The sequence below is a fragment of the Panthera leo genome, chromosome B1 (genome assembly GCF_018350215.1).
Source record: "Panthera leo isolate Ple1 chromosome B1, P.leo_Ple1_pat1.1, whole genome shotgun sequence".
In the NCBI taxonomy this organism is placed as follows: domain Eukaryota; kingdom Metazoa; phylum Chordata; class Mammalia; order Carnivora; family Felidae; genus Panthera; species Panthera leo.
In genome coordinates, this window is record NC_056682.1 from 55,415,289 (window position 1) to 55,430,391 (window position 15,103).

General features: G+C 43.1%; 1 protein-coding gene across 1 annotated transcript in view; it reads right to left on the bottom strand.

The window, feature by feature from the left end:
- GALNTL6 (polypeptide N-acetylgalactosaminyltransferase like 6) overlaps positions 1-15,103 on the bottom strand; it is a 1,201,435-nt gene that overhangs the window by 16,711 nt on the left and 1,169,621 nt on the right. Inside the window, exons 10-11 of the mRNA XM_042935079.1 lie at positions 9,765-9,881; positions 1,263-1,412 (exon numbers count right to left, since the gene is read on the bottom strand). Coding sequence (XP_042791013.1) covers positions 1,263-1,412; positions 9,765-9,881 — 267 coding nt within the window. The remainder of the gene's footprint in view (positions 1-1,262; positions 1,413-9,764; positions 9,882-15,103) is intronic.

Below are 15,103 nucleotides of genomic sequence, written 5' to 3' on the forward strand. Positions count from 1 at the left end.
CCCAGCAGTTCTACGAACTTGAAGGGTACAATGGAGCTTATGGAGTATTTACTAATTGACAGCCAAGTCCTGCCTTAAAAACCAAAGGAGTTGGAAAAAAAATTTGTATAGTACCCTAAAAAGTTATCAAGAGACAACTTAATGAAAATATTTTAAAATACAAATTTAATTGCTCTTTATCAACTCAATAAAATGTGATTTTTATATTTGCTTTTGAACTATTTTTTCTGTCATTAAATGTTAACTTTATAATTCTTTAAACTTTCTTTTAAGCTTATTTATTTATTTTGCACGCGAGAGAGAGAGCAGGGGAGGGGAGAAAGAGAGGGAGAGAGAGAATCCCAAGCAGGCTCCACATGTCAGTGCAGAGCCAATGTGGGGCTCGATCGCACGAACAGTGACATCATGACCTGAGATGAAATCAAGATTCGGGTGCTTGACCTGAGCTGCCCAGGTGGCCCAGTTCTTTAAACCTTAAAGTCTCCCAAATAAATTCTCCTTTGTCATACTTGGACAGGATTTTGGCCAAATTACAAATGGGTCAGTTTCTGTAGAAAGGTTGCAACAATTGCCTCCCCATGAGTGTGGATTGTTATAACTTCGTCTTAACCCAGACAGCTCCCAAGCAAATGGGATTAAGATATATAATAAATGGATGTTAATGTGTGCATGTGTGCGGGCGAGTGACTTGAGGTTCTTAAAAATTACACACGTGTCCATTTGTTTATTGGGTACGTGGTCCCTCCATCTGGGAGTTGTCTGGGTTAAGACAAGTCCCTTCACTTGAGCGTGTTGTGGCCCCAAACCATTTTTCAGACATAACTGGTTGTGATGGGTGCACACATAGCAAGCAAAGCCAAAAGCAATGCCCCTTCCAGCATGCTTTATCTTTAATCTTTGCTGGTGATCTCCAAATGCCTGAGCCAAATGTGTATACTTTTAAAAAAATGTTTTATTTATTTTTGAGAGAGAGCATGAGAGCAGGGGAGGGGCAGAGAGAGAGGGGGCAGAAGACCCAAAGCGGGCTCTGTGCTGAGAGCAGTGAACTCCCTGTGGAGTTCGAACTCATGAACTGTGAGATCATGACCTGAGCGGAAGTCTGAGGCTCAATCGACTGAGCCACCCAGGCGCCCCGCCAAACGTGCACGCTTGTGTCCAGGTAACAATTTAAATAAAAACAGTGTGTTAACCAGCCAACAGACTTTGAGTGAGAAACCTTAAGCCCAGCAGTTTGAGGATGCCTGCAGGGAACTGATTCTTACCTTTCTGTATCCCCAGAGCTGGTTCCCCTTCATGCCGTGACAGTCATAGAGAGTGACCGGGCTGTTGTGCGAGATTGCATCGAAGCAGAATTTTCGGGTGTGAAGTGGCTCCCCGGGTCGGATGTCTTCTCTCCATCCCAAAGTAAAGAGCTAACAAAACAACCACAGCGGAAGAGCGACAGTGAGTTTAGTTCGGAGAGTCTGGAGAGCAAGGGAGGTCTTTTTGCAACCTGGCACTTCTGCTTTGTGAGTTACCAGCAAAGAACTCCATCTAGCCTTACTAGAGGTGCTGAAAAAGGCATGTATCATAAAGCTCTGTAGCAGCAACGGTGGCGCCTTTGGCCTGGGCTGCCAAAAAGTACGAATGAGGATTTCCCAACGAGGAACCAGGAAAAATGACAGAGGCATGGCATGGGAAGAAAGAGAGAGTGAGAGCAGGAGAGAGGGAGGGAGAGACAGAAGAACAGGGAGGGGAGCGGCAGGGGGAAGATGGAAGGGGAGGGGGTGGGAGGGGAAGACGCTCTTTACATTCTTCATTTAGATAAAATGCTACTGGATCAAATGCTGCGCAGTTAGCCCAAATAAGCAGATTGACTGCAAAAAGACGGGAAGCCGAGCTGACCTGGACTGATGCCAGCAGTTTGAAAAATTTGATTTAAATGGAAGCTAAGCTTAATGAAGCAAAGAATAGGCAGATTAATTTTCTGGAGTTGGTAAGAGTAATTCAGCAGGGCAACATAGAAAGTTTTGGACTGTAACGCACAGTAAGAGATCAAGTTTACACACACACGGATTCCTCCTCCCCAAGTGAAAACAGAAGCTTCACGAAAGGATTGTTGTCCTTACTGCATTTAATGGACTCTGATAATTCCAACCAATCTTTTCCTATTTTAGTCTATTCTATACTGTCCTTCCCACTGTATTATTTAAAAGAATGCTACTTGGGGTGCCTGGGTGGGTCAGTTGGTTGAGCGTCCCACTTTGGCTCAGGTCATGATCTCGCGGTTTGTGAGTTCGAGCCCTGCATTGGGCTCTGTGCTGACAGCTCAGAGTCTGGAGCCTGTTTCAGATTCTGTGTCTCCCTCTCTCTCTGCCCCTCCCAGCTCATGCTCTGTCTCTCTCTCTCTCTCAAAAGTAAATAAACATAAAAAAAAAAAAAAGCTACTTAGGAGGCACTAAGCACTAAGTGAATTTTACAATATATTTAATTAAGAAAAAACACTTCTATAAGGGAAATGGTCAACCACTTAAGGAGTTCAGGAGGAGAAATCCTCAAGTAAGTGGGGAAATGGACTAGATGAGACCTACGCTTTCTTCCAATTCTAAGATTTCAATGAGGTTATGTAATTCTTACAATAGGACTTAAGGTGGCCTTTGTGAAGCCAAGCTGTGAATGGCAAGATAAAGAACTGTCAGAGGGACCCTGCTGATACAACAGTGAGCACAATGCTGAATTGTGTTTAGATAATACACTTGGCACTGACCAAACCCTCGGAATATTCTAGTTTTTATTCTAGGTCCTACCCGGGTAAGAAAATGTAGAGAATCTGGCAAAATACCAGGGATGGCTAACAAAAACAGTGAAGTGATAGGGAAACTGCAGAAGACTTGAAAAAAAAAATGGGTTAAGAAAATCAGAAAGAAATGGTCTAAATCGAACATCTGAAAGTAGATTGCCTGCGTAACGGTGAGTGACTGTATTCTGTTTTCCTGGAAGACGGGACAAAAGAGAATGCTTTAAATAGAAGGACAAGGGTCTTAGGTTGGGCATTTGAAATAGGTTCATGAAGAGAAATTGTGCGGTCTCTTTTCCTACAGTCCTTGTGCCTTCTCTCATTGCTCAGCTCAATACATTGATGACTAGCCAATACATTGATAACTTATCATCTGTAATATGTCCCACGCTGTGTACAATTTCCCATCTGTACATCCCATGGACATCTCACATTCAAAATATCTTAAATTCAAGTTGATTTTCTGTCGTTCTAAACCTGTTCCTACTCCTTTATTTTGTTTTAACTGGTAGTCATAGCACTCGCTTGCCAAGCTGGGAGTCTTTCATTTTTAGGTCCTTTGTCTCCCTTACCTTCACTGCTTAATCCATTAGCAAGTGTTACCATTCTTGTCTCCTGAATATTGCTGGAAGCAGTCCCTTCTTCTCTATATCTCCACTATCTTTGCTCTCAATATTTCTTGTCTGGACTACTTTCAGCAGTCCATTTCATGACTTGGCAATGACAAGTCATTTCATGACTTCCCAATTGGTTTCTGTCCCACCTTCCTTTTTTGGTTCCTTTGTAACTCTTTGACCATATTACCTCTCAACCTGAAATCTAACCACGTTTTCCCATAACCCTTAGAGAATATAGTTCAAACTCTTTAACATATAAAGAAATTTCCACCATCCTGCCTTTGCCATTTTTTTTTTCCCAGCTGCATTCCTTTCCCTTTAGTTCATGTTCCAGCTACAACAACTCATTTGGAAGATTGCTAAGAGAGTAGATCTGAACAGTTCTCACCACCAGAAAAACAAATTCTGTAACTATGTATGGTGGTATGTGTTAACAAGACTTACTGTAGTGATCATCTCACAATACATACGAATATCAAATCTTTACGTTATACAACTGAAGCTAATATAAAGTTGTATGACAATTATATCTCAATTCAAAAACATTAGTAGTTCTTGGCACTAATCAGGCTCTTTACTCCCTTCTGTGACTTTGTTCATGAGAGTCCCTCTGGTTGGAAGGCCAACTCACCAGCCAACCTAGTTCATAGTCATCAGTTCTTTAAGATTAGTTCAGGTGCCCACCCAACCAAGAAGCCTTCCTCTGTGAACTCCCTGACTCCTTCTCATCCTTTACCTTATCTCGTCATGATTGCCCATTTATGTGTCTGTACCCTCACTAAACAGTGAGATCCTTAATGGTCGGATTGGTCTTTTTTATCTTTGCATTTCTAGCATGCAGAACAATTCAGAACATACAATAAATGTCCAATAAAATTTCTATTGAATGAATGAAAACTTGCGTCCATTCTACTAACAGAAACTACACTGGGATAACTGACAAGATAAAGCAGTTGGTCTTGTTAGTTCTTTAAATAAATTTGGGCTGTTTGTGTCTAATTAGAATAATATCAATAATAATAAAATTTTTTGAACTTTCATCTTCGATGATTCTTGGCTGAGTTACCTATTCCTGAAACAGAAATTTCCTGTCCTATAAACTTGTCTTTGGCACTGTTTGGGTCTTAATTTCATTTAAATATCACACTTTCTTGGTACTATAAACAGTCAAACCCATGCTTTTTGCCATTTCCCTCTGTGCCTTTCCTTCTCTTTTTGGTTTCCATATACGTAGAAGGCCAGAGTTGAAAGGGGCTGTTATTATTACCTAGCACAGTTCCTCATTACACAGTTGAGGGAAATATATATATATATATATATACATATATATATATACACACATATATATATATGTATTACTTCTTGCTTTCTTTTTATTTTTCTTATTTTTTTTATTAGCTGGATCTTATTCATCTATTGTCCCAATTATATCTCAGGGCTCCTTAGGTGATTTTTTTTCTTGTTTCTAAGTTTGTCATTATAGTGCGATAATCATTCCCATATTTGTAGAGTGATTGTTGGCTGGTAGTTTTCAGAGTGTTTTATGCTGTATCATCACCACCACCATCATCATCATCATCATCGTGAGAATGTGGTGATTGCTTTCCTGCGTCCCAAGTGACATATTTCCAGATTATATCAACTGCTTTATTCTTCTGCAACTCTCATTAGCTAAAAATTTTTCTCTCTTGTGTCTCTGAAATGCTTTTTCTTGTCATTTATCTTATCCTAATGGCCATGTCAAACCAATCAGGCATTGAGCCTTTCATTCATTAGGCACACTTGCTCGTGTGCGATTTTGTCAAACCAGGAGCAAGCAGACATTATGGAAGTTATTTTCATTGTTTGCATTTTATGATGTTATTGTGGCATTTATAGTTTGTCTCTTACCTTTGGGCTGTTTCTTACTGATGGAAATATTTAGATTTCATTCAGGTTTCCTGTACAATAACTCTTGATTGTTTTCTTTTCTTTTTCTAAGAACTCTTCTCTGTATTATTTATTTGATATTTGATTTAAATCTTTTTTTTTAAATATGAAATTTATTGTCACATGGGTTTCCATACAACACCCAGTGCTCATCCCAAAAGGTGCCCTCCTCAATACCCATCACCCACCCTCCCCTCCCTCCCACCCCCCATCAACCCTCAGTGTGTTCTCAGTTTTTAAGAGTCTCTTAGGGTTTGGCTCCCTCCCTCTCTAACCTCTTTTTTTTTTTTTTTCCCTTCCCCTCCCCCATGGGTTTCTGTTAAGTTTTTCAGGATCCACATACTCTTGATTGTTTTCAACCCCAAATCCTTCAATTTTAGAGTCAGTTGATGTTCACCTCTCCACTTGTTTCTTTTAGGTGGTACTTTTAAATATAGATCCAGAATGATACATAATGAATACTTCTTTGCTTTAACATCAATGCGGTGTATGTAATGTTGCCTGGGTTTGTGCTGTATCATATGAATAAGCTTCGCTAGACTTAGTCCTGCAAATACCTTTATTACTTGATCTTGCTACCTAATTTAAGAAGATTGAAAACATTTTTCTCTCCGTGGGTAGTTATGTTTTATTTCCTTGCTATATGGTTGACAGAAATCCGAGATATTGCACATTCCTCCTTGCAGTTGGAGCCCACCAGTATGCCCCGTGCTGAGAGTGAGGCTCTGTGTCCCAGAATCTGTCCTTTACCACATGCACTGACTTGCTCCCATCTCCATCCATCCGCACATCTCCTCTCCAGGTCTTGCAGAAGGAATCTGCTTCTACAGCAGGAGGAAGGCCTGCTGTGCCACCGTGCCTCCGCCCCAGCATGAGATCAGAGCCTGCTGCCTGTCCAAACTGTAGGCCACAGAGGGTTCTGGCTCCTCTCCCCTCCTCTCCCTTGGCCTCATTAATGGCATTTGGAGGATATTCTTTCCAGCCTTATTAGGTTCTATTTTTCCCTTTCTGTCCTGGTCCCTAAAGGAAACTGAAAGCCAGTACACAATGCTGCAGTGATCTCAAACAGCTAAATAGATGGCCTTGGAAAAATGAATCGCACAAATTGCTTCCCTCATAGAAGCCAAATTAGTCATCACCGGTGCTCTGCAGCCGGTGCTGCATTTTCTTATACAGGTGCTTCAATAGACTGTCCACTATCTCCCACGTAATTATTTTGTTTATTCATTTGTATTTTATTTTTGCCACTTGTTAAAAACAATCATTTCAACTCTAATAAATGCCCCTTTTGTGTTCTTTGAATGCTTTTGGATTAAAAGGATACCTACAATTTTCCTGCTCTGATATACTTATTTTTTTACCCAAGAATTTTAATCTAAATGTAGGAGAACGAGTCTTAATTCATATAAGTCATTGAGTAATACAGTGAATAAGGCTTATAGTTAATTATCGGAAAAACAAAGCAGCTTGTAATGCTTTAATCACCAAGTTAATATATGGTGATACATATTTCAAATATCATTCCTTTTTTTTTTAAACCTCCTGTCAACTTTGTTTAATCTCCTGTAGCTCTCTTTTCAGAAATCTGTAGGGAAGAAATCTTTTTAAAGAACTGTATCAAACTGGTCTTTTTGGGCTTCTTACATAGTTGTCTGCTTGTCTAGTGCTGCCCTCTGGTGGCTATTTCTTGTATTACGTGACATAGATTTTTCCAGTTCAGCCTGGGTGGGGGGGGGGGATAATAAACCAAACATTTTTAAACCGTATGCCATGTAGTTGACTTTATTTATATTTATTTTTTAGCCGTCAAATAAAATCTGTGGTCCAGAGCCTATTTCCCTCTAGAACATGCCAGGGGACAGAAATATTAAACCTGATTCAGGCATTCAGGCAGGCGCACATACTTCTTATCAACCAGCTGGTGAGGTATGTTCCCTGGTTGGGCTGAACAGCTGTGGCAGAGAGGAAGTTAGCCTCACAGACCTAGATTTTCCCCATAACATGCTTCTGTTTCTTCTTAAAATATCCTTTCGCACTCTACACGTGGGTCTTACTGATAGGTCTGTGAAGCCTTCTCTCTGACTCCCAGGCTGAGGTAGGAATTGCTTTCTAGAGGTGACAAGCCAGCACTATTCCTCACATCCCTGGTAGCATCCCCGTGGTGCTCATAGAAAGAGGTGGAGGAAGGAGGAGGCAAGTCAGCGTTTACTGACATTACATTCCTATTCGTAAATCCCGGAGCTGCAGAGCCTTCTTTAAAACCCATCTGATAAACGTCCAGATCCTGGAGGATATACTTGAGTGAATGACAAATAGTATTTGGTGTTGGCAGCTGCCTTGGGCCTGAGAGAAATTTCTAATTTGGAGTCAGTAGGAAGTGAGCTGGGGGAGGAGATGTCAGAAGGTAGAAGGGAAAGCGTATTTATTCTGCCCCTACCACACATGCAAGATGCTGTTATATCCTAGACGTGCTTTCTTCTCATTGGAACCCCGTTTGTGAGGTGAACACTATTGTCCCTATTTACAGAGGAGGAACACCAGCTTCGAAAGACTTAACCATTTCACAAGGTCACACAGGTTAGAGTGGCTGAAATCTAGGTTGGCCTGACTGCGAGGCCCACGATCCTTCCGGAACATAGCAAGGCTGTGGGTCAGAGGGAAAGGCCCAGATCAGCGGCGACAGGGGCGGTGGAGTTGGTTCGGGGGCTGACTGCACTGGTTCCGGGCTGTGTTGTGTACATGCTGTGCGACCGCTTCCCTGAGTCATGCTGCTCTCCCCTGTAACGCAGGCTACAGGTGCGGTAGGAAGGGACAGTGGGGTGGGGACAGGGAGGTGCCAATTCTTTAAGATCCTAGGCTGGGCACAGCGTGTATTCACTGGTTGAATATACAAGATGGACACTTGAGGAATATGCTAAAGGAGAGGGTGAGAGCCTTACTGGAAACTGTTGGTCTACTGTTTTCGGTTTTCTTTTTTTTTTTTTTTTTTTAATTTTTTTTTTTAACATTTATTTATTTTTGAGACAGAGAGAGACAGAGCATGAACGGGGGAGGGGCAGAGAGAGAGGGAGACACAGAATCGGAAGCAGGCTCCAGGCTCTGAGCCATCAGCCCAGAGCCCGATGCGGGGGCTCAAACTCACGACCGTGAGATCGTGACCTGAGCTGAAGTCGGAGGCTTAACCGACTGAGCCACCCAGGCGCCCCTGTTTTTGGTTTTCTAAGAGAGAAATTAGGGACCCTTCTGACAACCAAAGCACAGGCGGGTTATACTCTCCTGAACTGGGGATGTATCCTTTAGTAGAGGGAGAGAGAGGAGTAGGATGGGGAAGGGGCTTTAACTGTATCTACAAATTCTATTAAGAAATTTGGCAGGAATGCATGGGTGGCTCAGTTGGGTAAGAGTTAAGACTCCTGGGTTTGGCTTAGGTCATGATCTCACGGTTCCATGAATTTGAGCCTTGTGTTGAGCTCCACACTGACAGTTGGAACGTACTTGGGATTCTCCCTCTCCCTTTCTCTCTCTCTCCCCCTCCCACGCACACACAGACACACACACACACACACTCTCTCTCTCTCTCTCTCTCTCTCTTTCAAAATAAATAAATAAACTTAAAAAAAGATGGCGATAGCTGCAGATACCTGTTAAATCTGTGTGATGAGTGCGCCCAGATGTGCTATAATAGTTTATATTAGTATATATCTATTTATATATAGTTTCCTATTTGACTTTTCATAATTAAAAATTAAAACAATAAAAAGGGGCAGACACAATTCTACCCACTCTCCTTTCTTTTTTTCAAGTGACACAGTGTGAGGAAACTCCCTCCTAAAGACCATCCGTTTTCAAAGTGGACGGGACTCACAACTCACTCAATGAACAGAAGTGCACTGAAAGGCTTTTCAATCAAAGGCAATACCTAGTCTTGCACCAGCCCACGAAGCCTGTGTGTGGAGATGTTTACTGCTTCAAAGTTACCTTCATGTATAAGATTACAAACTGCTACAACAAGACGGGTATGTAAAGTATTCTTTTCAAAATACAGCCAGAGGGGAAAATAAGATGAGGCAAAGTCACGAAAGCTGACAAAATAACATAGAGTCTTTCAATAAAACCATGAAACTTAGTTGGAAGAGTTACATGACACCATACAGGCTTTTCGTGGTTTGAAGACTCTCCTTCTGGGAAAGGAAATATAAGCCTGGGGTCACAGTCAACATTTCTAGCATCCTTTCTATTATTGAAAGCACATTTGTATACATGATCGCAATTGATTATCGCAGCTTCTCTGAGCAGCGAGGGAAACAAAGGAGTGGAGTCGTTCACATCACTGCCTCGCTGGTTAGTGACAGAACTGGGCAGGTCCGCGTGTCCCGCCCAGAGGTCTGTTCTCACTGCATCCTTCCACGCCTACCTCAGCCCCGCTTACACCTGTCACATACCTGTTCATGAGACCACGTCCTTTCAGAACCGTCCTTGACACAGATATCCAACCTCAGCTCGGTGCCTGTGGCTCCGTGCTTGCTGTCCACGCAGAGATTTGCTGCCACGTTTCGAATCTGTGGAGAGAAGAAAGAATGAACACGGGTTGGGTTTTATTGAATCCCTAGCTCCTGGCAATTCTGGTATCGATTCTGTAGCTGTTTTTTTGATTACTTGATTACCAAATGATGCTTTAACTTTATATGGAATGTGGGGAGAAAAATCAGGTTTTAAATACAACATGGCCTAATGGGCATGTAAAAGAGCGTGAAATGGGGGGCGCCTGGGTGGCTCACTCAGTCAAGCATCCGACTTCAGCTCAGATCATGATCTCACAGCTCGCGGTTTGTGAGTTCGAGCCCCGTGTCGGGCCCCGCGCTGACAGCTGGGAGCCTGGAGCCTGCTTCAGATTCTGTGTCTCCCCCTCTCTCTGCCTCTTCCCTGCTCATGCTCTGTCTCTTTCAAAAATAAACATTAAAAACAAAAACATGAGATGGTTCAAGGGCAAAACGGCAGCTGGCTGCAGCAAAGGGCTATGTAGTAATGCAGCACAGGGAGCAGCTAAGTTCACGACTTTTGTAAAATGGCCATTTTTTCTTCAGTGAGTTAAAAATTAAAAAAAAAATTACTTTATACATAGAGAGAATGCAAGTGTGGGGGAGGGGCAGAGAGAGAGAGAGAGAGAGAGAGAGAGAGAGAAACTTAAGCAGCTCTAAGCTCAGCGTGGAGCCCTAGGCAGGGCTTGATCCCACGACCCTGGGATCATGACCTGAGCTGAAATCAAGAGTTGGAGGCTCAACCAACTGAACCACCCAGGTGCCCCTCTTCAGACAGTTCCTAACTTGGAATTCATTGTCTTGTTGCCCCAAAGCATCTTCTACCATTTTCACCTTATCTGGGAGAAGAGATCAAATGTGAGGAAGGTGCTGTGAGTACATCAAATGTGAGGAAGGTGATGCGTGTGACCGAGATGAATGAATCCCTGAGCATCGCGTGGTTTTGTGCAGGATATGGCAACCATGTTCCAGTTCGCCTGGAGGGTCTGTACACCTGTCGTCATGTGTAGCATTTCTCCTGGATGATAAGCTATGTGTCACCCTGGAGTGTTAGTGAAACAAGAAAGATGGTGCTATTGGTAGAACACTATCCTGGACGAAGATTCTCTGTGTAAAGTCTGAACTTTGGAAAGTTGCAGGATGAGTGACAAATGACACTGATAATTCCTTACAATTATTGGATTAATACTGGTAAAAGGACCACGTAGTTCAGGATGGGCCGAGAGTGGACTATGAAAAGTATCAACAGAAATAGCCACAGAGAGAGTCCGGCCACGGAAACACGTCCCATTGTCAAGTCTGGCTGTCTGACGGTTTCACCAATTATCCTGTTGACATCAGAACCACCCCCTGTAGTACAGTTGGATATTGTTCTCGGGTAGTTACTTAGACATCAACGTTTAGATAAGCTCAATTATCTCAATCCTCTTGATGCCTTTATATAGCCCTGGATTATAATAATCCCTTTAGGTACTGTTCAGAATGGAAACAAGAACAGGATGTACTCAAGCGATAATTTTAGTCAAGACTCTTTGCCAAGAAGGAGTACGTAAGGTAGGGAGTCTCTCCGGGACAAAAGGATGGCTGAACCAGGCCTATTCCTACTGGGACGGGGCAAGAGGCAGAGAGAGGCTGTTATGAGATGTACTGAGTGTCACGAAGGGAACAGATGATGCCTGGGTGGCATTGTTGCGGACAGAACAATTTCTTATTTCACTTCCTGTAGGAGTAGAGGTTAGTATATAATGTCATTCGGGAGGGAATCAATGTGGAAGATATCAATTTCCTTATTCAGGGGATTTGGCAACAGCGCGGGTTCATCTTCCACTATTGGACCTCTCTGCTTTCAGGGTCACTGTCCCTAATGATAGAGGAATGTGAAATAATGTAGGATACAGGGCACCGGTTCTTAACCTAGTCCAGTCTGCAGACTTGTCCGAGAATCCAAAGAAAGCTATGGACAATTTTACAAAAAGAAACTAACAAACCGGTAAGTGGAGACATGCCAGCACTTCTGTGTTCATTTTCCTGGAACCTACAGACCCCACATTGGAACCCTGAGTTAGGGGAAACGCTTTCCACCCCCTCCTTGAAAACGACTTGTATCCTTCCTCTTTGTAAGGAAATCCTTAAAGACAGGGAATGAGCTTGGCTGCTGTCAAAGTGCACCTGAATCACTCTCACTTCGGCTAACTTTTCTCCACCTTCCGGAAACAAGTTCCAGGGAGGAATTTTACTAAGCCAAGCTTAAAATCAGCCTTGTGTAAAATCAATTCCTTGGTGTGTGTTAGAATTTCTTTGGTGAAATAGAAACACCTGAAGGTCAAGAGTTTGCTTTTGCTATCGCTTACTGGAGCTGATCTGAGTCCAGTGTGTCCATTGTCCAAAGCTCTCTCTAACCTGAGGGCTGCCTGGCAGAACTCTGGGCCAGACGCTTTTTCCATTGTTGGACCATTTAACTCACAGACACACTCTTAGAGATCCAGCATCGGTTTGTGCCAAAGACACCTTCGGGGCACTATTGTTCCCTCTGCGGGAGAACAGAAGCTCTGAACCACATTTAGGAAAACAACAGCTGCTTATGGTTTATGGCCATTTGGCCACAGAGAGAGTGTGCCCTTCTCTGTCAGCTGGCATGGCACTCATTCACTGAAGGGGCCCCGCTCTTGGAGAAGGAGGACATAGGGCAGAAAAGAATATACACATGCCAGGGACACTGAGTGGCGAATCTGCCCGATCTGCCCGTGGGTACACACCAAGGCCCATCAGAGAGCCTCGTTTTATTTCTAAGCGCTATGAGCTCCAAGGGCTCTGGCAGGGATGGAGGAGATCATTTTCTAAACTCTTGAATTTTCTAAATTCTCACTCAAATGGCATCTGTGTAGACAATGGGATAAACTGTTTTGGGAGCCAAGTTGCAAGTTGCAAGGGCTTCATTGTCTACATCTGCGTAAATTCCAACACACAGCTGTGCCAGAGAAGAAATGGTAGGGAATACAGGGTGAGGTAGGCACCTGGGTGCAAGACTGGTATCAGGCCATCCTCACCGGCTTCTCTTTTCCTTTTCTTTTTATCTTCCCCCCTTCAGCCCACGGCCATGCCCTCTCCTGCTGCTCACAAACACAATGCCATCAAAACCATACAGAGGGCAAACGGATGGTCGCCAGAGCGGGGAGGCCTGGGGTGAGGGGCAAAATGGGTGAAGGGGAGTAGGAGATACTGGCTTCCCGTTTGGGAATGAAGAAATCATGGGAATAAGAAGCACAGCACAGGGGATATCGTCAACGATACTGTACGAGCAATGTAACAGGACAGACCTATGCTTGTGGTGAGTATAGGAACATAGCAGAATTTGTGAACTTGTCCGATCCATAAGCTGTACACCTGAAACTAACGTAACATTGTCTGGCAACTATCCTCAAAAAAAGAATAAAAATAAACAGGCGAATAAAATTCCAATGGAACTAATTCTGTTTTCCTTATTCGAGTGAAGTTAAAAAATAAAGATAAGAAACTTTATACAAGGCTTGTGCTTTTTCAATGCGGGCTCTGTATCTGGCTGAAAATGAGGCGGTTTTCACACATTGCACACCCCCAAACTAGGACACAGAGCGCTGAATAAATCTTATGACAGAATAGATACTTTTCATGCTTTATTCCTTTGATGTCCAGCTTCAGGGCTTGGCATCATTAAAACTGTGTCAAGAAATCCTGAGAGACACGGAACAGGATTAGAAAGTTAGGTAATGCTTGACTAGGAACGGGTGGGGAGCTGGAGGAAAATGTGGGAAAAGAGAATCATTATGTATGACAGGATTACAGAGATAATCTCCTTTTGGGCAAGGTTTAGGAAAAGGTCTGGCAGAGAGTGAAGAATGTCTTAGAGATGCAAGAGAAGTCAGTGTCATCTTGAACATTTCTCCCCCCTCCCCAACACGGGAAGTTTTTAAAAAGAGGTAGAAGAGAGGGGGAGTGTGGTGTGAATGTCAACGTGGCTAGTAGGTGTGGGATTGGTAATTCTGTTGGTTGTTAAAGAGAGACAGCCTGGGTGCCTGGGTGGCTCAGTCGGTTGAGTGTCCGATTTGGCCCAGGTCATGATCTCACGGTTTGTGGGTTTGAACCCCACATCCGTCTCTGTGCTGATAGCGCGGAGCCTGCTTCAGATTCTCTGTCTCCCCCTCTCTCTCTGCCCCTCTCCTGCTTGTGCACTCTCTCTCTCTGGCAGAGAGAGAGAGAGACAGACAGACAGAGACAGAGACTAGCCTCAGTTTAACAAATGAGCGCACGGGTTGCTAATTCCCCCCATATCAGGGTCTTTCAAGGAAGAAGTACTGGGTTCATGATTCATTCAATACATTTTATAAAGTACCTGCTCTACCACTCACTACACCACATACTGGGTATAGAGTGAAAAATAAAAAAAGAATCAGTTCCAGAGGGTAGGTGAAATGGGCAAAGAGGGTCAAAAGGTACGAACTTCAGGTTATAACATAAGTTCTGGGGATGTAACGCACAGTTAAGAATACTGTGTTGTATACTTGAAAGTTGCTAAGAGTAGATCTTAAAAGTTCTCATGAGAAAAAATTTGTAACAATGTATTGTGATGGATGTTAACTAGCCTTACTATAGTGATCATCTCATAATACATATAAATATCCAAATCATTGTTGCACATCTGAAATTAATATAATGTTATATGTCAATTATCGCTCAATAAAAAACATTTGATTAAAATAATTCTGAATTAGGGGCGCCTGAGTGGCTCAGTCGGTTAAGCGTCCGACTTCAGCTCAGGTCACGATCTCGCGGTCCATGAGTTCGAGCCCCGCGTCGGGCTCTGGGCTGATGGCTCAGAGCCTGGAGCCTGCTTCTGATTCTGTGTCTCCATCTCTCTCTGCCCCTCCCCCGTTCACGCTCTGTCTCTGTCTCAAAAATAAATAAAACGTTAAAAAAATGTTTAAAAAAAAATAATTCTGAATTTAACAACAACAGCAACGACAAAATTGGTCTCCTCTTTGTGCAGTTTGAGGTCTAGTGAGGACATCAGAGTGCACATGAGTGGAAGAAAGGCTCAAGAGTCCCAATATTTCTGGCTGTGAATTTTTAATATGGCAAAAGGAATCAAGACATTTCTTCATGGACGGCGGTTGGTTGTAGAATGCAAATCTGTGTACCCAGCTACAGAAAAAGAAGATGGTAGGTTAGTATGGAGAGAGAACTGAGCGGAGACAGAGCAGATCCGG